General features: G+C 43.8%; 1 protein-coding gene and 1 long non-coding RNA gene across 2 annotated transcripts; one reads left to right on the top strand and one right to left on the bottom strand.

Annotated features, from left to right (window-relative positions):
- Positions 1–2,215: 2,215 nt before the first annotated feature.
- On the bottom strand, positions 2,216–13,889 carry ADIPOQ (adiponectin, C1Q and collagen domain containing). Its single transcript, XM_082393551.1, has 4 exons — positions 13,831–13,889; positions 6,080–6,133; positions 5,732–5,950; positions 2,216–4,827 (listed from the first exon to the last, which is right to left on the bottom strand). Exons 3-4 carry the CDS (start codon positions 5,940–5,942, stop codon positions 4,307–4,309), a joined length of 732 nt encoding a protein of 243 aa, XP_082249677.1. The 5' UTR covers positions 5,943–5,950; positions 6,080–6,133; positions 13,831–13,889; the 3' UTR covers positions 2,216–4,306.
- A 7,152-nt stretch (positions 13,890–21,041) lies between these two features.
- LOC309629479 lies at positions 21,042–22,786 on the top strand. Its single transcript, XR_014245091.1, has 2 exons — positions 21,042–21,346; positions 21,385–22,786. It is a non-coding gene; the product is annotated as an uncharacterized lncRNA (long non-coding RNA).
- The last annotated feature ends 2,249 nt before the right edge of the window (positions 22,787–25,035 follow it).

Below are 25,035 nucleotides of genomic sequence, written 5' to 3' on the forward strand. Positions count from 1 at the left end.
ATCAAGCATCTGCCTTGGTCCATTCAATGGCCTCTAGGAGAAAGGGATCAGATTGGACTATAGGGCGGCCTGAAGGGTGTGGCCATAGGGTGGCCCCATCATGAAGGGAGAAATGGAAGAACACCTAGCAGGTGTCCACTACACTCAGTACAGACTGACGCTTGACCTGTTTATAGCCCTAACTCTCACCACAAACTGAACTGCACATTAAACCTTAATCCTTGTCCCAGAATTCCACTTACATTGACCTTGTGAAGCACACATAACAAATAAAGGGAAGTGGTCTCTGCATTTTCATTGCTTCGCCTACTTTTGGCAAAATGTGGTTTTTACATAGAGAATTTCGTTCAAAATCATGTTTACTTTCTGTAAAATACCTGAGTGAAAACTGAGAAGGCCAAAGGAAAAAATCTAGTTCTTTCCAAATCTCACTAAAACCCTGTATATTTCCAAACATTCCTAAGTAAAGCACTAAATGAATAAAATTTCTGAATTTGAAGGTAAGTATTTCTGCTTTGATGCCTGTGGTGGAGTCATGCTGACTGCTTTCATCACTGCACAGCATGGGATGTATTCTTATCAGTCGCTCCATGCACAGGAAGAATTAGAGGCTGGGGTTATAATCAAGACCATACTTGGCCCCAGCCTCCCTTGGTTAAGGAGTTTTTGGTACCCTCCACGTTCTTTCTTCAACAATGGTCTGTCTCAAGATTGGACTTATTTTCTTTGACTTCCATCAACTTCAGCATAATGTATGTGCCTTCCTGGGCCTCCTGCTATCCCTCAATTCCTTCCCTTTATCCTTCTTCAGGACTATCATGGGACATGGGGTGCCTGGTACTAGCCAAACTAAACTAACCACAGTCTACCTTTCCCACTGATTACAACCAAAAACTCTAGACAAAATGCAAAAAATAAATACCTGAAGAGTCTAAAAAGTAAATAACAGCAGGCAGGTTGAGGACTAAAGTCAAAACGTGAATAGCAACTCATAGCCTGGGTGAAATCACCTCTTGCTAACCAGAAGACCAGGAACAGCAATTCCTGAATGACAGATGTGTAAGAGAAATCCCACTTCTTTTTTTAACATGCTTTCTTTTCTCTGTTCTCTCCCAGCTCTGCCCTGAGATCAGCCCCAAGCACTGGGCTGCATTGCCACAGAAGCAGCGGCAACACGAGCATCTAAAATTCACCCCCCGCAAAATCTCTCTCTCTGACCAGAGAAACCAGTGAAATGGACCACGCTGTTCAAATAGTGTGGGTGATCCCTGTTATTTTTTTTCTTTCTTTTCTCTTGCTGCTGTATCCCCAAAGATAGCCCCAGTCACACAGGACAGCACAATAGTGCAAGAAAATAAAACTCAGAGAGAACGCTAGCTTCCTGGCATTAAGAATCAAGAAAAGGAGGGTCCCTGGGGGCTGGAGAATATAGGGACATGCCAGAGAGGAAAGAGCTGGGAAAGGACATCTTCTAATTCTGTTCGGGACCCTGCGTAAGTCCCAGACTGAACCCCCAGTGCACACATGCAGAACAGACCCAAAGAAACATAGCAAAGGCTTCAAGAATTAAACTACTAAAGTCCCAGACCAAACTCTGAGTGGTGCATGTGACAGATAGACCCAATAGCATAGCAAAGTCTTGAAAACTGAGTTAACATTGGAATTACCACCCTGAGAAGGTGAGACAAAACTTGTAGTCTGAACTTAAGCCAACCCCTGTTCCAGAGAGCTTAGAGTATGTGTGACACTGTGTCCAGTGCTGTGAGGATCCCACCCTAGTCAGATGTGGGACTGTGAGTATGGCCAGACATTAGCTATTTGTTGAAATTTTAGAAAAAATCGGTAGCAATTTTCCAGCAATGCCTCTCTGAGAAACCTGAGAAAATTCAAACATAACATTAAAAGTTTGTTGTGGACAGTTGTTTTTGCATTCATCATCCATTCTCCCACTCTGGTAACTGTGTCCAGATTTTGCTTTAAGGAAAATACCCCTTCTCTAGCTTAGCCATAATCAATTAAGTCAATAAATATATTCCATCCTCCTGACTCCAGTGATTGGTCAGAAATGATCATGCAATCCAGCCAGAGCCAATGAGATGCAAGGAAATCTCATTCATCATTCACAAAATAGAGTCCTGATTAACACAAAGTTTACCCCTTCATCCCTCTCTAAATCCCACGTATTTCTCCAAAAATGAAAACAAAAGCCACGTGATACAGGTGCTTCTACTTTTAATGCTGAACAACAGTATCTTTACTTGTAGAAAATAATGATATACAAACATTTTAAAAAACAAAGCTTTATAGGTAGAAATAATAATCACCTAAGGAATAGCCATACACATATAAAAGGAAATCATTCAGAATTTAAAACTGGAAGCAAAAAACTAAGTTTTCCATTTATACAGAATGGTGTTAGCTCTGCTTTGGCTAAAATCTTTGAAGAGCATCTCTCAAGCTATTGTCTCCTGAGAGGATGTTTACCACCATCAACCATCTGTAATCCCTCCCCCCTTTTTTTTTTTCAATTAATTAATTAATTTATTTATGGCTGTGTTGGGTCTTCGTTTCTGTGCGAGCGCTTTCTCTAGTTGTGGCAAGCGGGGGCCACTCTTCATCGCGGTGCGCGGGCCTCTCACTATCACGGCCTCCCCTGTTGCAGAGCACAGGCTCCAAACGCGCAGGCTCAGTAGTTGCGGCTCACGGGCCCAGTTGCTCCGCGGCATGTGGGATCTTCCCAGACCAGGGCTCGAACCCGTGTCCCCTGCATTGGCAGGCAGATTCTCAACCACTGTGCCACCAGAGAAGCCCCCCCCCTTTTGTTTTGAGGAATATTTGACAATTAAGAATGTGTATATTTAAGGTGTACACTTTGATGATTTGATACAGATATACATTGTGAAATATTCACCACAATCAAGCTAATTAACATATCTAGCACCTCAGACAGTTATCATTTTCTTTTTTCCTTTTCTTTCTTTCTTTATAATTCTTAAAGAACAAAAGTAGATTCAGGAAGCCCAGGTCTTCCCAGGCCCTGTTGGTGCTCAAAGAAAGAATGGTTTCCAAATTCCTTCATGGGTTTTGCATTGAAGGCTCAAGCTACTTCCTTGAGGGAAAATTCTTTAAGTGTTCTGGAAAGCACAGTCATCCCGAACCTCGGTGGAAAAGATTCAAACTGTCCAGTGGAACAAAGATTGGGTGTTTAAAATCAAGGAGTTCCTAAAATGAAACTGTTTTTTTAGATAGGTATTAGTTATACGGAGAGACTGAAATGGAGTTAACTCTGGGTAGATATGAGGTTCCAGTGTTTGCTCTTCATGAGGCATTTATCAAGGACCTGCAAGGGGACTTGGGGTGAAGGAAGCACAGTCCTTTCTAGGCAGTTGTCCCTGGCCTGTGGGATGGTGTTTCACAGACCTAGGACTCTTATCCAGGGTAACATGTAGACGGGCACAGGTGTGAGGAAGACTTGCAGGAAAGAGACATCATGTCAGAGAAGCTTCCCGACCAGGTGGACCTGAGAAACAGGGAAGATGTCAACATGTGGAGATGGAGTCGACTTTCTGGGCCAGAGAGAAGAGCCTGAGGAAAGACACAGAGAAGAGGAAGTACGGAGCAGTGCAGGAGCCGCTGAGTAGCCCAGTTGGAAAGGGACGTAGTCATAGAACCACCTCCTCTGAGGGAGCGCTAATGGGGAAAGGCTTAACGCATGGTGAAGGCCAATCCAAAGGCCCTCAGGCAAGCTGGGTGAGAGACCCCTACCAATACCCTCCAAAAGGCCATACACTCCTTAAAACGGGCACTGTATCCTGGAAAAGGCCCACGGCCCTGGGTTGGATTTCTAACTCTGCCACTAAATGCCTGTGTGACTTTAGGCATTCACTTAACTCTCTCATCCTCAGGACCCCAAGTGTAAAAAGAGGAGAATAGCATCTTTCCTGTGTACTTCACAGGATTGGCATGAACATAAGGAAAATCAGTGGGTACAGAATAGCACTGTCAAATACTTTCTTGTAGTTGGTTATCTTGTCATGTTTGTGAAACTCCCCAGTAAATGTTACCATCCTTCTAGTATTACCACTACGTAATAGATTTTTGAGGTCAAGGGATGTGTCTTCTTCAGGACTGTCTGGGAACACAGTATATGATTTTTTGAAAAGGTACTTGATGCATGAATGAATGAATAATGTTCAGAGTCCTCCAACTAGATAATAAAATCAGTCTCCTAACTACATTGAAGACCTGTGGACTGTTCTTTGACTTCGGGCTGCTTGGCCCAGTTGAAGCTCTGAGTTAGTGGTGCTCATTCAATGTCATGGTAGAGAAGGAAGCCTGTGAAGGTGGAGTCATGGACATTATCTGCATAGACCCCATTGTTCTCTCCATCCCCATACACCTGGAGCCAGACCTGGTCACCCTTCTCCAGATAGAGGAGCACAGAGCCAGAGGCCTGGTCCACGTTCTTGTCCTGGAACTGGTCATAGGTGAAGAGCATGGCCTTGTCCTTCTTGTAGAGGCTGACCTTCACATCCTTCAAGTAAACTGTGATGTGGTAGGAGAAGTAGTACAGCCCGGGAATGTTGCAGTAGAATTTGCCAGTGGTGTCATCATAGTGGTTTTGCTGATTGTAGAAGATCTTGGTAAAGCGAATGGGAATGTTGGGAATGGTGACCCGGGTCTCCAGTCCCACACTGAATGCTGAGCGGTATACATAGGCACTTTCTCCAGGTTCTCCTTTTCTGCCTGGGATTCCTGGAAAGCCTCGGGAACCTTCAACCCCAGTCACTCCAGTTTCACCTGTGTCACCCTTAGGACCAGCAAAACCTAGAGAACGAGAAGACCTTAGCGACCACAAAAACAGAACTCCTGTTTAGGTTGGTTCCAGCATAAATCACTGTCCCTGTGGCCCCCTACCTACCAACTGCTTGACTTACAGAGCAAGGAACCAAGGAGAGCTCCCAAAGGGGACAGCTGTCACTTCCTCCTCCACATCCCCTGCCCCACAGCAGGCTCCCATAAATTCACCTCCAACCTTCTCTCCTATACATCTCCATCACCGATGCTCCACCCTGCCAACACTTTATGTGCCAGCTCAACCAACTACACGTCTGCTTTTCTCTGCCCTCCATCTAGGCTGCCCTCCCTCCTTTATTCTGTCTACACATCTTTCAAGGCCTCGCTCAAGCCCCACCTCCTCCTGAAAGCCTTCATTGCTAACCCTGGTCTGCATTGAGGGCATTTTCTTTCTATTCCACTGTTTAGGCACTTGTCCACGTTCACTTCAGCATGTTTGGAGTAGACTCTCTTGTAGTAACCTCTAACAGTCCTGTGCACTAGAGCAAGAGTTCTCCAAGAGAAGAACTGTGACCTGCAGGAGGTACCAGGAAGTATGGCTGAATGCCACTGGATGGAATGGGAATTAAAAGGGAAACAGGAATATGAGCAGACTGGGAGTGGGATGGATGAGGGCGGGGATGGAAAGAGGATGGGGAAGGTGGTGTGGGTAGAGCAGAGTCAAGGGTACTTGGTTTTAAAGGTACCACATGTGTTTACCTTTGAAAGGCCAATCCAAAATCCACTTCATGTTGCTTATGGGTCACATTAAAAAGTTTTGTTTCTTCCCTGTGTGTAGACCTTAGTTAATTACTATTGCCCTCCTACAGTTCTAGAAGCCCTCTTCTACCCAGGAGAAGTCTGTGACAGAGGAGACTAAAGACCTTATTCTTACCTGGATCTCCTTTCTCACCCTTCTCGCCAGGGGTGCCATCTCTGCCATCACGGCCTGGGGTCCCGTTGTGGCCAGGATGCCCTGGGATGCCCGCCATCCACCCTGCACAGGCCCCCTTGGGCACGGGAAGAAGGACTTCAGGCCCTTCAATGGTTTCCTGGCCATGACTGGGCAGGGCTAGTAGCAGTAGAACAGCTCCCAGAAGCAGCATCCTGAGCCCTGGAACCCAGATCTGTGCTGTCAGACACAGAAGAGTGGACCCCACATGGCTCACCCAGTCAGGACCCGAGCAGGACTCTGGCCAGCTCCGCAGAGTCTGCCTCTGAGACCTGCTCTCTCAATACTCACCTCTTCCAGAGAGACTCTTCTGACTCTTTCAGCCCACCTTGATTTCTCTCTGCCCTGAAATTTGCAGTATTTAGCATTATTCTTCGTGTGTGTGATCTCCTTTCTTCCACCATCAGTGATGGTGAGACAACACTACTCCAATTCCTCATATCTAAGCACAGTACGAGGCACAGGGAAGGCTCCAAGAGTCAACTTGTCATGAGCCTATCCCTTGAATTGTCCAAGAATGATGATTCAGATCATCCCATTATTCAACTCTAACCAACCTCCCTCTCTCCGGCTCCTTCCTTTTTCTTCTCTACTTCCCTTTTCCTCATTTTCTATGTCTGTTCCTCCTCCTTTCTTTCCCATTCTCTTTCTTCCTCTCCCCATTCCCTGGGCCACATGTTAGACCATTTGGTATATTATGCACGTGCACACACACATGCTCACATACACAAATATACACATGTACACCCATACACACACATGCACAATGCACACGCGCACGTACACACACAGTCAGACAACGAGCGACACACTGTCCCAGGAGAATATCCACTGACCGCTGCCTGGGCCACACTTAGCTGCACCTCGTCACATGCCTGATCCCTACGCAGCCTTCAGGACACAGTGGGCTGTCCTCTCTTTTAGGAAGTCTTCCCAGTCCTCCTTCCCCAATCTGGTCTGCTGTTCCTCCTCTGTGCTCCCCCAGTGCCCTCGCTTATCTCTAGCATGGCACATCTTACACCATACTATAATTCCTGACTTGCTCACCCATTTCAGCCATTAATCTACAAGCACCATGGGGCAAAGTCTAACCCACTACCAGCACAAAGTAGGAACTAAATAAATAGTTCTGTAGAAAAAAAAAAGAGCAAGAGAGCCAGAGAGATAAGGGAAGGAGGAAGGAAAAGAGAAAGGAAGGGGGAACGAGGGAAAGAGGATGGACTACGTTTAGAATATATATTCTGGGAACCCTAGCAAAAAGCTCAAGGGGCACAGATGGCCAAGGGACTCCCTGTCTCAGAACTGGCCCTCCATATCCCCTCCCGGAAGACAGTCCTTTACATGCACAGGGACTCTGGTCCCCATCCGTCCCTGCCTCTGTTATTAGGTGATCTTAGCCCCCTACCTCTGATTGCCAGGGTGTTAGTCTCCCCACCCCTCTCTCACCAGGGAGTGGAGAGAAAGCACCACAGAGGGGAACAGGGCTTAGGATCCTGGATCACAGGCTTCACTAAGACCCTCTGTGGAGTTTGAAAGGTAGCTAATCCCAATAACTTGATTCTAAATAAAACATGGTCCATATGTATTTTTTTACCCTAAACACTCACTATTTTTCATCAGTTTGCTTGTCTCATAGATTTCACAAAGCCTCCAGAATTGAGTTTGGCTTCAGGAGACATTTCCTCTGTGAAGGATGGAGAAAAGGCCCTGATTAGAAATCTTACCCCAAAGACATACATGGTGCCTGGAATCCCACCCCTATGGTCCATTGCCTGGGGCTCTATAATGCCCCCTCCATGTGACACAACCCACTCACCTTTCATATGTATATGTGAAACTTATCATATATATATGGTAAGTTTACATATAAGTTATATATAAACTTATATATGTTTACTGTATTTATATATGTATATGCTCATCTTTCATGCACACACACGTGTGTGTTCATTAAAAATAGTAAGAGAGAGAATTCCCTGGCAGTCCAGTGGTTAACAGACTCGGAGCTTCCACTGCAGGGGGCACGGCTTCAATCCCTGGTCGCGGAATCCCACAAGCCATGAGGCGCAGCCAAGAAAGAAAAATAGTAAGATAAATACTTTGAAAACTACAGAAAACAAAACAATCCCCACTCCCAAGAATCCATCTGTTTATTTTTAAACATAGTGGAAATAATACTTTACATAGAAATTTTATTCCCCAATTTTTGCCTCGCAATCTTCTAATTTTTTTTTTAAACATCTTTATTGAAGTATAATTGCCTTACAATGGTGTGTTAACTTCTGCTTTATAACAAAGTGAATCAGTTATACACATACAATATGTTCCCATATCTCTTCCCTCTTGCATCTCCCTCCCTCCCACCCTCCCCATCCCACCCCTCTAGGTGGTCACAAAGCATGCAGCTGATCTCCCTGTGCTATGTGGCTGCTTCCCACTAGCTATCTATTTTACATTTGGTAGTGTATATATGTCCATGACACTCTCTTACCCTGTCACATCTCACCCCACCCCCTCCCCATATCCTCAAGTCCATTCTCTAGTAGGTCTGTGTCTTTATTTTTATAATCGTCATTTTAAAAGCATGTGTGGGGCTTCCCTGGTGGCGCAGTGGTTGAGAATCTGCCTGCTAATGCAGGGGACACGGGTTCGAGCCCTGGTCTGGGAAGATCCCACATGCCGCGGAACAACTGGGCCCGTGAGCCACAATTACTGAGCCTGCGCGTCTGGAGCCTGTGCTCCGCAACAAGAGAGGCCGTGATAGAGAGAGGCCCACACACCGCGATGAAGAGCGGCCCCCACTCGCCGCAACTAGAGAAAGCCCTCGCACAGAAACGAAGACCCAACACAGCCAAAAATAGATTAATTAATTAATTTTTTTAAAAAAAGTGTGTGTGCGCTAGTCCATCAAGTGGATATAGCCAAGATATATGTCAACATTCCCATTCTATTGAACTTTGAAAATATTTTCATTTTAAAACATTTTAAATCTGTAACAAACATCCTTAGGCACATAGTTTATCCTCAAATTATTGTTCTGCTATGACATATTCCCAGAAGTAAAATTTCTGGACCAAAAGGTATGAAAATTTTTAAGGCTCATGATGGATATTCCCAAATTACAGTTTGTCATGCTGTTCCCTGGTAGTGCGTCAGTGTGTATATAAAGAGCCTGTCTTAGCTACCCTCACCAGCTTTGGATATAATGATTACAAACATTTTTGTTGTTCTTAGTTTAGTGAGCATTTGATCATTAGTGAGTTGTACATTTTATTAAAGGCCTATTTCCTAATTTAATTTCTTCATTTTTGATATCTCTGTTCGTGTTCTTTATCAGTTAATTTATTAGGGACACAACGTGCTTTTTGAATTAATTTGTGTGAGCTCTTTATGCCAACATTTTGTCATATGTGCTATGACTATTAACTCTAGTGTAAAGATTATTCTTTTGTCTTGCTTATCCTGATTTTTAGGTGACAGAAGTTTTAGTTTTTATATAGCCAACACTATTGGTTTGTTTGTTTGTTTTTTTTTTTTGCTTTTAAGTGTTAAACGGTCCTTCTCCATACTAGAGTTTAGTGAGTACTTTATTTTCTTCTATTGTTTGGTGTATTTTAAATTTTACTCTTTAATCCATCTCTGATATTTTGTGTTGGTGTAAGCTGTGATCTAAGACACTCAAATGATTTCTTCCTAGTTGAAAATTGTTTAAAAGACATTTAATTAAATTAACCTTTTTTCTCTCTGTTGGTCTGATGCATCATTTATCAAATATCAAGTTCTAATATCATCTTATAAGTAGAGTGAGAATTGAGAATAAGACCAGCAGACAGAGGAGAGACAGGCAACACAACTGAGACAGGTGCCGATAGCAATAGATGCTGCCCCCTGGTGGCCATGAGTCCTTAGTCAAGGTTCTCTTTTACCATTAACATGTACCTTTGTCCCCCTCTACTGGAATTGGAGGTCTCAAGGGGTGTTCTCAATAACAGCCGGAAATAAAATGAAAATGAGAGATAGTTTAAGCTTGGCTTGTCCCAAGATGAGAAGAAAGAGTGGAGTTAGACGAGAAGTCAAGGAGAAAAGACCAGCCAAGCCCCTTTTGTGTTTAAGGAGAATACTTGTTCTGAGATTTTCAAGACTTTATATGTCATTCAACCTTCCCACAATTTGTCACCTCCTTTGCTAACCCCACCTCTATGGGGTTAGCAGTAAAACTCCTAAGAAGACCACCGAGAGGCTCTGTGCTTGCTTTTTCCAGAAATGAGGAGGGCTATGCTCTTTTCCACAGGGAAACAGAAGGGGAGAATCCAGAATATGAGAACCAGTGAAGGCAGCTACAGAGGGCCCCAAAGAAGGGTGACTGGGGGCTTCCTCCAAACCATTAGAAGGAGTGAAAAGTCAGGTCTCTAGAGTTCTCTGGTTCCTCCTCCTCTTTTAAAAATCAAGATTCTATTTTCCTGGGCTTCCTTGGTGGTGCAGTGGTTAAGAATCCGCCTGCCAGTGCAGGGGACATGGGTTCTAGCCCTGGTTCGGGAAGATACCACATACCGCGGAGCAATTAAGCCCATGCACCACAACTACTGAGCCTGCGCTCTGGAGCCTGTGCGCCGCAACAAGGGAAGCCACCGCAATGAGAAGCCTGCGCACCACAACGAAGAGTAGCCCCCGCTCGCCGCAACTAGAGATAGCCCGTGCGCAGCAATGAAGACCCAACACAGCCAAAAATAAATAAAATAAAATAAATAAATTTGAAAAAAAGCGATTCTATTTTCCCAGCCCAAGGGAAGGCATTCTATGCTCAACACTACAGTGTTACGGACAGATCTCTCCATTCATAGGGGCAACCAGTCTGGGTTCCATGACAGTAACATGAGGTGACAGTAATGGAAGGAGGGATTGGGGGCAGATGGGCACACAATCCTAGGATGTTTCTGATGCTAAGAAGCGATTCTGATTGAAGAAGAAGGTTGTCGTCTAACCAAGCTCTGGATGGAAAAATTAGCAATTGATAATAATTGAAGGTCAGTGCAGAGATGCCGAATTTTCAAATAATTTATTCCAAAATTATCTGTGCTCTCTGTTTAGATATAGCAATTATTACATTTTGGTTTTGAAAGAACTCTCTTTCTAAAGGGGAAAACATTATTAAGTAAAACTGTAATCTAGAACTATATTCTAAGACTCAATCGTGCCTATAAAGAAACAATTTACATGGGTCATGAAGCTAATCCCAAGTACCACCTATAATTCCTTGTCTTTGTAGAATGCCATTTGTAGAGTCCTCACCTCACTTAATATCCCACCTAATTCTCACAATTTTGAGGGACAGGTTGAGGTAGAATACAGAGCACAGGTTCTTTGACCTCAGTGGTTGGGTGAAAGTAATTTGTTCTTCCTTGTAGCATGTTTCAGTCATATGTTTGTTGGAGGATTAAAATGCACAATCCACGTAAAATACTTAAAACAGTGCCAGGCATGTGTCAGCGCTCAATAAATGTCATCTATTGTATGACTGTACTCATTCTAGAGATGAAAAAAGTGGGTTTCAGGGTGGTTAAGTGACTTGTCCAAGATCCCAGAGCTAAATGTAGAGGAGCTGGAAATCAAATTCCGGTTTTCTGAAACCCAACAATGGACCCTTAGGCATATCCCAAAAAAGGAAAGCAGCATCAAGGTCACACATCTTCCTCTTAATATTCCACTCCATAGGATGGGGGATAGAAGAGAAAATAATGTGAAGAAACCTCCAGACTATGATGCAGTGACCTGGCTTCTAGTCTGGGCTCCACCAGTAACTTACTGGGTGACTTACCTGTCCCCACCCACTTTCCAGACCTCATGCTCTTTGCAGGCAAAGGTGATTATTTCTTTTTTTTAACATTTTTTTTTTTTTTTTTTTGGCGGCACCACATGCAGCTTGCGGGATCTTAGTTCCCCGACCAGGGATCGAACCCATGCCCCCTTGCAGTGGAAGCGCAGAGTCCTAACCACTGGACCACTGGGGAATTCCCCAAAGGTGATTATTAATGAATTTATTCTTAGCCTATTTCATAATATTGTTGTGAGAACCAGTAGACTAAAATTATGAAGAAGTATTTTTAAAACTTATGAAGTGTTCCACACATATAAGTGAAGAGAAGCAAGCAAATATTTATGGACGACTTGCTGTGGACCCCACTGTACACTCGCCACCCCTTTAATCTCATTTAACCTCCACAGTTCCTGGGGGTTAGGACTCAGTTCCCACAAGAGAAATCCGAGGACCAAAGAGGTTTAGTAATTTCTGCTCAAGGATCACAAGTAAAAGAGTGCAGAGGTGAAATTTGAAATCCAAAACCTGAGTTCTTTCTACTGTACTAACTTTCATGGTGCACTGTGTACAGGCATGGCTCTGCTTGCTTTCAAAATAATGCAAGGGGATGACCATGATGCTCTCTGTATCCTAAAGGGCCATATTACAATCTCTCATTCTCATTTGTTAAGTGTATGAGAAATTCCACTTTGACCTGCTGGAATTACAGTAACAACAGCAGAATCTTGTGAAATGCAAGGATGGGGTCTCCTTTGGGACAGGCAGGAGACAGAGTGGGATGGGGGAAAGAGGTCACCAAACCCGGTGCCAATTCCTCCAGCAGGAAAGGACATTAAAGCATAGATCACGGAGTCCCAGAGAGCTGAGAGGTACCCCAGAAATCATTTCACCCCTTCCCTGCTTTTACAAATGGGAAGCTAAGGGAGAGGAAAGGGGTGCATTTATTGGATCCTCATAGAAACCAGCTCTCACACTAGGAGCATTTACACAATACTTATGCTATTTGTTATTTATTTTAATCTTTACAAGAACTCCATGAAGCAAGCAAAATAGCCCCCACCGTAGAAATGGGGAAACTGAGAGATTAAGGAGAACATCCGTGAGAGATTCCCATCACATTACACTGCCTCGAAAAAGGCTTCTCAGGCTCAGCTTCATAATCTGCTAGATGAGATCACGAGGAACATGAGAACACTTTGAAATTGGTAAGGGTTCTTTGCAGTATAAATTGCATCAGGCAGTTTCAAACTGTATTTTGTTTAATCCTCCTCGTAGCCCTGCTTTCGACTCCACTCTCTAGAAGAATCTGAGACTCAAAGAGACCAAGATGCTGGCTTAAGATCATGCAACTCTTGGGTTGAATTAAATGAAATTGCCATTTTTAAAGGTCGAAAATGGTAGAGTATTGGCAATTTCACATGGTACAACCTAATGATAAATGGCAGAACCAGGAATCAGCTAGGCTCTGCCTGGCTCCCAGGAGGATGACATGAAAGCTTTTGTTCAGCTTCCTCGTGCCCAACACACACACACACACTCACACTCACACACACTCACACACACTCACACTCACACACACTCACACACACTCACACACACACACACACACACACACACACACACACACTGTACCCCTCTCTCTCTCTCTCACACACACACACACACACACACATTTTTGGCATCAGTCTCTCTCCACTTGAAGGAATGCCTGACTGAAAGCTTCTAGGCTCCAAAGCCTCTACCTCCTGACCTCAGCAAAGTATCTGGGGCCACAGGTCCCCAGCTTGACAAGGAGTAGGAGGGAAGTCTGTCCCCACAGCCACCTTTGAAAGGACAAGAAGCAAGTCCTGTGGCCCTCTTTACAACTCCTCAAGAATGAAAGGAGGGAGGCAACAAGGACAGCCAATTAAGCTGCAGGCTCCCTTTCCACTGCTCAGCTTCAGCAACAAAGCTGACACCCTCGTGCTCCTTTGGGCATATTCTGCCAGCATCAAGGCCTCCCTGTTTCCAACCTTGTCAGGAGGAGGTGGCCTTACCCCCAGTGGCAGGAGTCACCAGGAGTGAGGTAGCTGCACCCCTCGTAAGGCTTGATCTGAAAACCAGAACCTCCCCAGACCAGGGACCCACATCCTCAGACAAGGTCTGGCCTGACCTCTAAAATCCCTGCCACTCCGGCCTCTGCATCTATGGCTGGAAACAACCAGGAGGCCTCACGTGCAGTACTCACTGGGGCAAGCAGGATTGGGCTTGACAAAGGCCAGGTAGATCCAGTTGTCTCTGTCAGAAGATGTCTGCTAAAAATAAGATGTTTCATAAGCTGCCAGTATATGCCAGGCCCCTTGCTCACTTTACCTCATTTGCACTTCTCAATCATCCTGTGAGATATCCCCACAGTGGTGTAGATATTCCCATATTTACAGATACCCCCAAATCTACAGATACCGACCATGCCTCACCCATCTTTGTACCTCACGAACACTACCCAGTGTCTGGCCCGTGGAATCTGCTCAATAAATATTGCTGAGTAGAAGCCAGTGTTAGAGTTGGATTCCAAACTCAGTCTGAGATCGGAGCTCAGGCTTTCCCCAAGCTGCCTCTCCATGTGCTTCTTTCTCCGCCCTACCTGGTCAAGCTAAGTGATTTGTCCCCTTCTCCTCTTATCTAATTGGACTTTATCACTGGACCATCCCTCCAACTTCACTGACCCCAAACTTCTCTTTGGTTAGGCATCTTACCGCAGAGTGAATTGGGCAAAATTCAGGATGGTCCCAGGCATTTGGACCAGAAGGAACAGTCCCTTTTCTCTTGGAGTCGTGGGAGAATCGAGGAAGAAGCCCAAGGCCTGTCTGCATCCGCCAGTGCTGCCCTGGCCAGGGTTTTGCCTGTATCCCTCCCTACCCTGCTAACAGGACAGCGTGGGCACACCGCAGCCAGGGGCTCCACGGCACGTCAGCCACTTCACCTCCAGCCTAGAACTTGAATCGATTGTCCTTACCCTCAGGTGTGGAATCAGAGCCACAGACTTCAGTCAGGATGGAAGTGAGGAGGAGATGGGCCAGTCTCAGCAGCCTGGTACTCATGGGGGCAGGCGGTCCCCACCTCACAGCTCTCTTTTCCTATTGGCCAGCATGGCGAGGGCCAGAGACCAATGGGCAGGCATGTGCCCCTGGCAACTGCCTCAGGCCCACCCTGGGGAAGTTGTGCAACCAGCTTGGGCTTGGGAAGCCAAGTGGAGCTTCAGTCACCACACTCTTGTCTCCAGGCTTTGGCTCTTATTTTTGCCTCTTACAACGGTGACAGAAGACGGGGCCAAGGGTCAAGACCAGAAGCAAGAAAACAAGATATTTCCTTATGTAAAGTGAATTGCCCCGTGGTCCAGGAGACCTCCGTCTTCCCGGAGATTTGCCCTAATAAGTCCGGGGCACCAATTACCACCATCACCTCCTGCTCACTCTGCACGATAGGGAACTGCAGTATAACAAGAAATATGACACATCCTCGGCTCTCTGGCCTGAACCCCAGACTGGGGAAAGACTTTGCATGCTAATTTTGAGAAATGAGGTGAGGAGACATTTCTGGGCTGGTGTAGGGCAGATTAAGACCGTTAAAGGCCTTGAATCCCAAATGATTTTGAAGTCCCCACCTGTATGTGATTCAAATTCAGTATATCAGAAAACATATTAACTAAGAGAGAATACCATCTTTCAAGGATTTTGTGGTTTCAAAATTCTGGCTTAAGTTTTTGAAAACTAACTTTTTATGTATGTGTGAGTCATTTTGCCAGCACCTTAAACGTGTGCCTAATGCACCTACTGGTGAACACTGCTCCAGGCTAGGAGTGGCCTGGAGCGGCTGTAACCCACAGAGGTGTTCCTAGAAGGCTTAGGCTAAAAGTGGCAATGCTCATCACCTTGGACTCTTTCTTGGCAAACCCACCTTTTGTTTTTGAAGGGCAGGATCAGGGCCAGTTCCTGCTAGCCACGAATTCTGATGCATTAAATCATGACCCCAGCAAGGGCTCAGGATCCCAGCAATAACTTCTGCAAGACATACAGAAACAGAATGTTCTCAGGCAGAGCCTGGTCAAGTATCTACCTGGCCCTAAATACCACCTCTCCTGGCCACAAAGAGCCTAAAAGCCCACCAGCAAAGTAAAGCACAAATCTGATCTAAGGCTTAACCTCTTACTAATATGCAAATATTTCTAGAGAAGTTACATTAGGCCTTTGAGATTGGAGTCATGAGTCTCTTCCCAAGGGCCCACTGACTTAGGTAAGGGGTTTATGAAAATGAGGTTCTGGTTTACTAAATAGGTTGGACCAAGGAGAAAACACAGAGAAACTACAGCAACCCTCAATTACTTTGGTATTTTATTTTTATTGTGGCATCTTTTATTGATTTTGGGTTTGTGTTACTATCTGTCTCTCCTTACTAGAATGTAAACTTCATGAGAGCAGGTGCCTTGCCTGTTCAATGTTTTATCCCCAAGCCCTTAGAATAAGATCTGGTATAAGGTGGGCAATGATCATTGCTGAATCAAAAATAAGGGAGTGATCATATTTAATCTTCCCCTTGGAGATAGCGCTGACTGTCTCCCAGTTTACAGATCAAGTGTCTTCAGTTCAGTGAGGTTGAGTGATTTGTCCAAGGCACAGATCCAAGATTTGAACCCAGTCTGTCTGGCTATAAAACCTGTTTGCTTTCTAGTACCTTACGTCTCTCACCCCTCCTGATGGACTATAATACCCTAAGATTCATGCATGTACTTCAGGGTAGCTTTGGGGTTGGCATAAAAAGTAGTTTCTTCCGATCATATGGGAATACAGCTGGTTACAGCAGGCTTTAACTATTGCACAAGGTGGAATGACTTTAGCTCCAAAATCACACGAAGACTGTGCTGGTCTGGCTGTCTGCCAGTGACACTGTGAAAGCCTGTCATTTAGAGGCCTCAGGGAAATCTGCCATTCACCACAAAGGTCATCATGTGGAAAGAAGCAATTCTGTGGCATACTGGTTTAGAGACTGCAACTGAAAAACATTCAGCCAGAGATGCCTTGAGACTAGATTTACTTCCCAGGATAGAACTGTTGCTATCTAAAATAAAATAATCAAATAAACGTCATTGGACTTCCCTGGTGGCGCAGTGGTTAAGAATCCGCCTGCCAATGCAGGCGACACGGGTTCGAGCCCTGGTCCGGGAAGATCCCACATGCCGCGGAGCAAGTAAGCCCGTGCGCCACTACTGAGACTGTGCTCTAGAGCCCGCGGGCCACAACTGCTGAAGCCTGCGTGCCTAGAGCCTGTGCTCCACAACAAGAGAAGCCACCTCAATGAGAAGCTCGTGCACCACAACGAAGAGAAGCCCCAGCTCACAGCAACTAGAGAAAGCCCATTCACAGCAACGAAGACCCAACGCAGCCAAAAATAAATAAATAAATAAATATTTTAAAAAATAAATAAATAAATAAACGTCATCGTTTCCTCCAGGGTATCATGGCTACTGTCAATCCCCTGTCAGCATGGGAACTGGGATATTGAAACAGCAGGTCACATGATTTCCTTCCTGTAAATATGTTCAAGTATTGCCATATATTTCTGCTTTATTGTGATTTTTTTTTAAAAATCTTAATTGAAATAACTAAGTATAATCCGTGTGTTTTGAAAAATAATCTAGAAGATTAGAGCAAGACATAGAGGAAACACACCCTGCAGCCTTCCTTCCACTCCATCCCCAAATTCCTAGAAACGGCAAAAAAAATGTTTTAATTCCTTTATCTCTTCCAAAGACTCGACTACAATTGCACTTTATCTAAGGCAACCTCAGATACAAATATAAGAATCTGTTTTGTCACTCATTCTTTGGACTAACAGCAATCCACTTTCACTGGCAAGGAGGCCAGTTCAGATAAGCAACCCTAGATTCATATCTTTGAGAGCCCGTATCCTTCGACCACTCCTCATACCAAAATACTGTATTAGTCAAAGAATTTCCCACAATCATTTTGGAAAGGCTGGAGAAACAAAGAGATGGAGATGGTGTTGCTCAGAGATCAGGAAGTGGTTACTGCCCCTGGGCTCTAGCCTAAAAGCCTGCACTCACTGCCCTGAAAAGAAGCCGGGCTACTGACACTGCCAGGGGCACTGCCTGAAACACAATAGCTTCTCCCATCGTCCCCCTTCAATCTTGCACCATTGTCTCACTTTTGCAGAAGCTAACTGGAACTTATCCAGTAAGGGAGTCTAGGATATGTCATTTCAGACACCAGTTTCAGGAGTACAAAGGGGATTATAGAAAAGTGAGTATAGGGCTAAGTATCAATAGACATGATCAGACATAGGCCACAACTTTAATAAATAGAAGAATTCACACCCAAGGAAGCAAAGCTAACAGAAAAAAAAAAGGGGGGGGGGTGGGAGCAAAACTTTAAAATAAGTATAATTATTATATTTAGAGAGAGGACAGGAAAGAACATATGTGAAAATAATTAATGGATATTCTGCCACAGTAGGAGATGAAAATAATTTTCTCTTCTTTAAGTCATCAAGTTTGTGGTGATTTGTTATGGCAGCCCTAGGAAACTAACGTGGGGAATTAGAGCTAGGCAAAGAGTTCTTACACACGGCATCAAAGGCATGATCCATGAAAGAAAAAGCATGGTAAATAAGACTTCATCAAAATTAAAACTGTTGCTCTATGAAAGACCCTGTTTAGAGCTACAGACTGGGAGAAAATATTTGCAAACCATACATCTGACAAAGGATTTGTATTTAGATTATATAACAAACTCTCAAAACTAAACAGTAAAACAAAGAACAAACAAACCCAAGTAGAAAGTGGGCAACAGGGCTTCCCTGGTGGCGCAGTGGTTGAGAATCTGCCTGCCAATGCAGGGGACGCGGGTTCGAGCCCTGGTCTGGGAAGATCCCACATGCCGCGGAGCAACTCGGCCCGTGAGTCACAGTTACTGAGCCTGCGTGTCTGGAGCCTGTGCTCCGCAACAAGAGAGGCCGCGATAGTGAGAGGCCCGCGCACCGCGATGAAGAGTGGCCCCCGCACTGCGATGAGGAGTGGCCCCCGCTTGCCACAACTAGAGAAAGCCCTCGCACAGAAACGAAGACGCAACACAGCCATACATACATACATACATACATACATACATACATACATACATACATACATAAAAAGAATGTAAGCAGACAAGAATAGCATTAAAAAAATAAAAAATTTAAAAAAAAATTAAAAAAAAGAAAGTGGGCAACAGACATGAAAGATATTTCATGAAATAGGATATATTGATGGCAAATAAACACATGAAAAAACGTTCAACATTATTAGCCATTACAGAAATGTAAATTAAAACCACAGTGAGATATCACTACACATCTACTAGAATGGCTAAAATTAAAAACAGTAGGAAATACTAATATAATGGTGGATACACGTCATTATACATTTGTCAAAACCCATAGAATGTACAACACCAAGGGTGAACCCTGATATAAACTATGGACTTTGGATGATTTTTTTAAAGGTGGGGAAAATAGCACAAAATTTTTTAAAAATCAAAAAAATAGTGAGAATACTAAATTTGGAAGAGACAATGAAAATGGATCACTCATAATTTGCCAGTAGAAATGGAAAATGGTACAGCTACTCTGGAAAATAGTTTGGCAGTTTCTTAAAAAATTAAGCAGCAGTCACACTCCTGAACATTTATCCCAAAGAAATGAAAACTATGTCCAAACAAAAGCCTATACATAAAAACCTGAATATTCATGTACATATATACCTTTGCTCATTTGTGTGAGTAAATATTAAGGGTAAATTTCTAGAAGTGGAATTGTAGGATCAAGAGGTATGCACATCTTAAATTTTGATAGTTGTTGTAAATTGACTTTCAAAAATTCAACAATAATTTATAGTGCTCCAAAAATGGTATGAGAGTACCTGTTTCCCTATACCCTCACCAATATTGGATACTGTCAAATATTTAAATATTTGGCTTTCTAATAGATTTTTTAAAGTTATCTCTTTGATTACGTGTGAGGAGGATATCTTTTCAAATATTTATTGGTTATTTGTATTTATGTTCCTGTGAATTGTGTGCTTATTTCTATTTGTCTATTTTTCCTACTTAGTCATTTTTATTAATTTTTTAAAGTTCTTTGTATATCAAGGAAATTAATCCTTTTGAAATTTTATTTAGCTCTTGCCTTTTAAAAAATGTTTTATACAAAAATTTTTGCTTCCTTTTTGGTTAGCCTAATTTGTTAACATTTTCCTTTTGGCCTCTAGATTTTTCTGTGTTGCCTGAAAGATTCCTCCCATTTTAAAGGTATTCTTTAAAATATGTTTTCTTCTAGAATGTTCATGATTTCTTTTCCTTTTAATTCGCTATTTGACCAACCTGTAATTATTTTGTCAAAAGGACAAAGACCACCTATAGAGTTAATCCAGGGCTGTTTATTCAAATCTTACTATTGTTAAGGGGGTCACTACCATCACTTTCATTCCAGTAGAGATTGGAAGGGGGTTGAAAGGAGAGTGAATTTTATAGACTGAAAGGAGGAAGTCCTAAGACAGTCTTTGGTGAGTGTTCTTTTAGGATGGGATTTTCTAATTCTAGCAGGGTGGGATTTTTTGAAAGTGTGGGAAGCTTTCTGATTGGCTTTCAAGTACATTTGGCAGTCTTCAATTGGTACACTATCTACCTGTACATAAGTGGGGGCTTTCCAGGCTGGGTAGGGTCATATGGGTTATTCTGCTTCACCTGAAAGAAAATCTGGTCCTTGGCTTTGGAGTCTTACATTAGCAATTCATGTTTTAAAAAATAAGATAAAATCCAGCTTTTTTTTTTTTTTTCTGTATTCTTACTGAACCCAGCACCCATTTTAATACATATTTATCTTTTAAATTCTCATTTTAAATGTCTTTTTCATATACTTTTCAAATGCCTGGGGGGGCAGTCTATTTCAGGATTCTCTACACTGTTCATTGTGTGTGTTTATTCCTCATCAGGAGTAAGTATCCTCTTGGCCAACGAAAGCAGCATGATGCAAAGCTCTAAGATATAAGTATTAAAGTCATATCTGAAAGTTTATCCATTTATAAAGCTTGATACAAGAGTAAATATGTAATTGGGAGACTGTATTTAATAAAATTTTCCAACCTCGTACTCTGACATGGAGCCTGGCATACAGGAGGACTTCATATATGTTGGCTGAGTCCAGAAATGCTAGTGTGGCAATGAGGACTCTGCACCAGGAGTTGGAAGACCTGGATTCCAGTCTCTGCTTCACTGCAGGCTGGGTGGGTGACCATGCTACATATTAATGGCCTGGTAGCTGGGAAATGGCCTCCAATGTTGGGGACTATAATTCCTATCACTCCTTAAAGCTAGGAGTTACCATAGGACAAAGTTTTCACCTATAAAATATGAGAGACTCAGCTATTCCAGGCTGAGTCTTAAAATACTACACATGTGATCTTTCAATTTCTTCCCTGTGAACAGGAGTGCAGATATGCCTGTGACCCAGTTTTTTGGGGGAAGCGTTTTTTTTTTAAGAACTACATATTACTTTTTTTCCCAAGTTTATTGAGGAATTATTGAAAAACATAATTGTATCTATTTAAAGTATACGTGATGATGTGATATATGTATATGCATACATTGTGAAATGATTACCAAGATCAAGATAATTAACACCTCCGTCACCAGACATAGTTAACTCTTTGTGTGTCTGTGTGTGTGTGGTGAGAATGTTTAAGATCTACGCTCAGTAACTTCCGTGTGTGTGGTGAGAATGTTTAAGATCTACGCTCAGTAACTTCCAAGTACACAATGCATATTATTAACTATAGGCCTGTGACCCAGTTTTGGTCATACAAAGATGATGTTCCAGAGGACGGTGGAAAAACCAGAGGAAAGAAACCTGGGAGTCCTGAATGGCTGTGTGGAGCAGAGTAGTCTTCCAACCTGCCCTGGACTGTTACTTGAGATAGAAATAAGTCTATCAAGTCATTATATTGTTGGGTCTTTGTTGCAACAGCTTACTATTCTACTTGGCATATGGTATCCCACAAAGAAAACAGTTCTGCAAAGAGTCTGGGAAATAAAGGGTGTACTAAAAGTATGCAGGTTCTCTTCCTATAGGACTTCTCTGCACCTGGATAAATGTTTCCTTTTCTCATATGTATCACAGCTTGAGGGAGAAAATTGCTGATCTCTTGTATTCTCTTACTGTTTCTGAAAAGCACATCTGGAAAATGCTGATTTAGATGATTTCTATTTTCTCTAAATATTGCATAATGCATGGCCAGTGTTAGTTAGTATGCATTCAGAACACCACCAAATTTTACAGAATCAAGGCTGCCTTTAGTCCAACTACTTCAGTCAGAGCATGTTATCTCTAGGCACAACAGGCAATATTATAAAACCATAGAGAATATGAATAATTCTTCCAAAAGTTTTAGGAAAAAAAGTTTTAGGAGATTTTGATCTCATTGTTTTGTATTCTTTCTCATCTAATCAAATGGAAAGATGACAAATGTTTTACCCACAGAGGAGTTTGGGGTTTTTTTGTGTTTTTTTTGTTTTTTTTGGTCTTACTTTCAAAGGGCTCGAAAAAGGTACTGCAACCACAGTTCGTGGCTACTGTGTTTAAGCCCTGGAAAAGCAGGCACAGTGCCCACGGGGAACAGTGGAAGGACAGAATGGACCTGTCCCAGAACACCTGGGGACAGCATCCTCGAACATCGGCAGTGATGACTGGTATTGAAATGGCTCCTCTGGCAGCCCAGGAGTTTGTGGAGAGGTTCTTCCTGGGAGGCCTCGGAGGTTTGAGCACTTTGCATTCTGCCAGCACCATCAAGTGTGGCCATTTATGTAGATTCATAAAAGGACTGAAGTGCAAAAGACTGAGAAAGTTTGGGGCTATTTCTGTAATAGGCAACTGGCCAGTCAGTGATCAAGAGTATTTGAGGGGATCCAAGTGATGTGTTTCCTAAGGCTACTAGTCAGAATCCTGAAGATTCTTCTGTCCAGGTGTAGTTCTTACATATTCTCATTGAGAAATGTATTATCGTGATTGATAAGATAACTGGAGAGACCAAAGCAGAGAAGTCCGCTGGGAAATCTGTATGTTCAAGACTGACTACCTGAATGTGTATTATAAAAAGTGTGGGGCTTCCCTGGTGGCGCAGTGGTTGAGAATCTGCCTGCCAATGCAGGGGACACGGGTTCGAGCCCTGGTCTGGGAAGATCCCACGTGCTGCGGAGCAACTGGGCCCGTGAGCCACAACTACTGAGCCTGCGCGTCTGGAGCCTGTGCTCCGCAACAAGAGAGGCCTTGAGAGTGAGAGGCCCGCGCACCGCGATGAAGAGTGGCCCCCGCTTGCCACTAGAGAAAGCCCTCGCACAGAAACGAAGACCCAACACAGCCATAAATAAATAAAAATTTAAAAAATAATAATAAAAAAAATAAAATAAAATAAATTTTAAAAATAAATAAATAAAAAGTGTGAAAACATACCATCATAGATTATGCAGGACTACACCTTCTTTTGACCTGGTAGATTGACTTGGTAGATTAGACATGTCCAATGCTGTTAATGCAGCAAAGGGCTCTGCGTGCTTAGAAAAATCCCAATCTCTTGATCCACGAGCTTGGATTGGATCTAAAACAGGTCCCCCCCTTTGGGAAAGGACTCCACACAACCTTTCAAGGGTTTCTGAATGCAGGTGGAGGATGTTAGGATTGGTTCGCCAAGAGTCCGCTCCCACCATCTTGGTCTGCAGAACTCCCCTGAGATCCCGCTGCAGGTCCCTCTGCTCTGCTCTGCCTCTTCTGCAGCTGCACTTCACAGCTGACTGGTCTCAACCCTCCTCCTTCCCCGCAGATGTTTAAGAAGCAGCAATCCAAAGGTGGAGGGGGAGGGACTCACCCCTGAGAGTGAGTGGGAAGGAGTGAATGGACCAAGGAATGAGCTGGAGAATTCCAGACATGGCATGTCAGAGGGTCTTGTAAACTGTGGTTGGAACAGTAAGGTCAGGAAGAGCACTGGCTGTGGGGTTGCCACCTAGCCTCTTGCAGACTGGCTATGAGGACCAAAGGAGGCCATATCTGTCAAGCACTGGGGCCAGCCCTTAATGTTAGTGCCTTTCTGAACCCTGTGGCCCAGCAGCCTCTGCCAATGCATCCTCCCTGCTGCGCATCACTTCTCTGTGCCTGTGCACAGGATGTCCTTCTCCTTCCTCTCCACCTGGAGAAAATGCTTGCTCCAGAAGACCGAGCTCAGACATCACCCCTTCCTTGACTACATCAGGAAGAGTCAGTGGCACAGTGCTGTGTCCCCATAGTATTTGTCATACCACGTTATGATGATCTGTTTCCACATTTGTTTCCTGCCAACTGGACTGAGAGCTTCTCACTCATCTTTATACCTCTCTGGTCTCTCCTGGTGCCAGCACCTTCCTTAGGATGGGGGTGCCCAGGAAATAGATGTTGAATTAAATGAGTGAATATGTATGTAAATAAATAAATATTCTTATGGTCAAAATGGAACAATGTGGATTGGAAAATAATGCGTGTAGAAGGAAATAAAATTTCCCAAAGATCTGGGGAGAACTTTATTTTAGTGTGCAAATAATAAATATTGTATCCTACCAATCTGAAACACTCTACCAAGACAGATACTTTGTTGTTAGGAAAGGGGGCATGAGAGCGTGGACCCACCACATAGCTTAACTTTCTGAATAATTTCGAAGAAGAACACTCTGTTGGACAGTCGTGCCAAGGAGCCCCTCCCTGACGGTGTGTCCCTCAGTCTCTGCCCTTTTTTGGCCACACAAAGGGCTTCTTTGTGGACACACTATTTTGGTTTTCTTGAATTCTACAATGATGTTCCTGAGTCTCATGGGAGACACTCCCCAGGTGCCTGCTGACCTACTCCATTCCAGGAACGAATCAGGGGACGGAAGACTCAGCCAGATCCCTTGTCCAGTGAAAAGTTAAAATCAAATCATCTTAACAATTCCCAAACTAAGTAAATCCAAAACTAACTCTAAAACTAAACAACTCCAGAGCTCAGGGTGCTGGTTATTAGCCATGATCGCTCAGCTCCCTGCCCGCCCTTCTGCTCTCTGCTTTGTGGTTGGGGCCATTCGCCTCCTTTGCCAGCTGCTCCCTGTCAGCCTGGGCCAATAGGGCAGAGGAGCAGAGGCTGGCAGAGGGGAGAGGGCTTTGCTCCTCCCTGTGTGCCTGGGTTCCCTTCAGCATTGCCCTAGCAACTGGCCTTCACCCCGAGAGCCCCAGTGGGTTCCAGGAGCTGCAATTTACCATTTTCCCAACACTTCCATAACCAGCCTCATCACGCCCCTTCCTCTAGCACCAGCTGGCAGCGCCGCACCCCCCCAGAGTTCTGTATCCAGTT

The sequence above is a fragment of the Balaenoptera borealis genome (assembly GCF_965194805.1).
Source record: "Balaenoptera borealis genome assembly, chromosome: 5".
Lineage (NCBI taxonomy): Eukaryota > Metazoa > Chordata > Mammalia > Artiodactyla > Balaenopteridae > Balaenoptera > Balaenoptera borealis.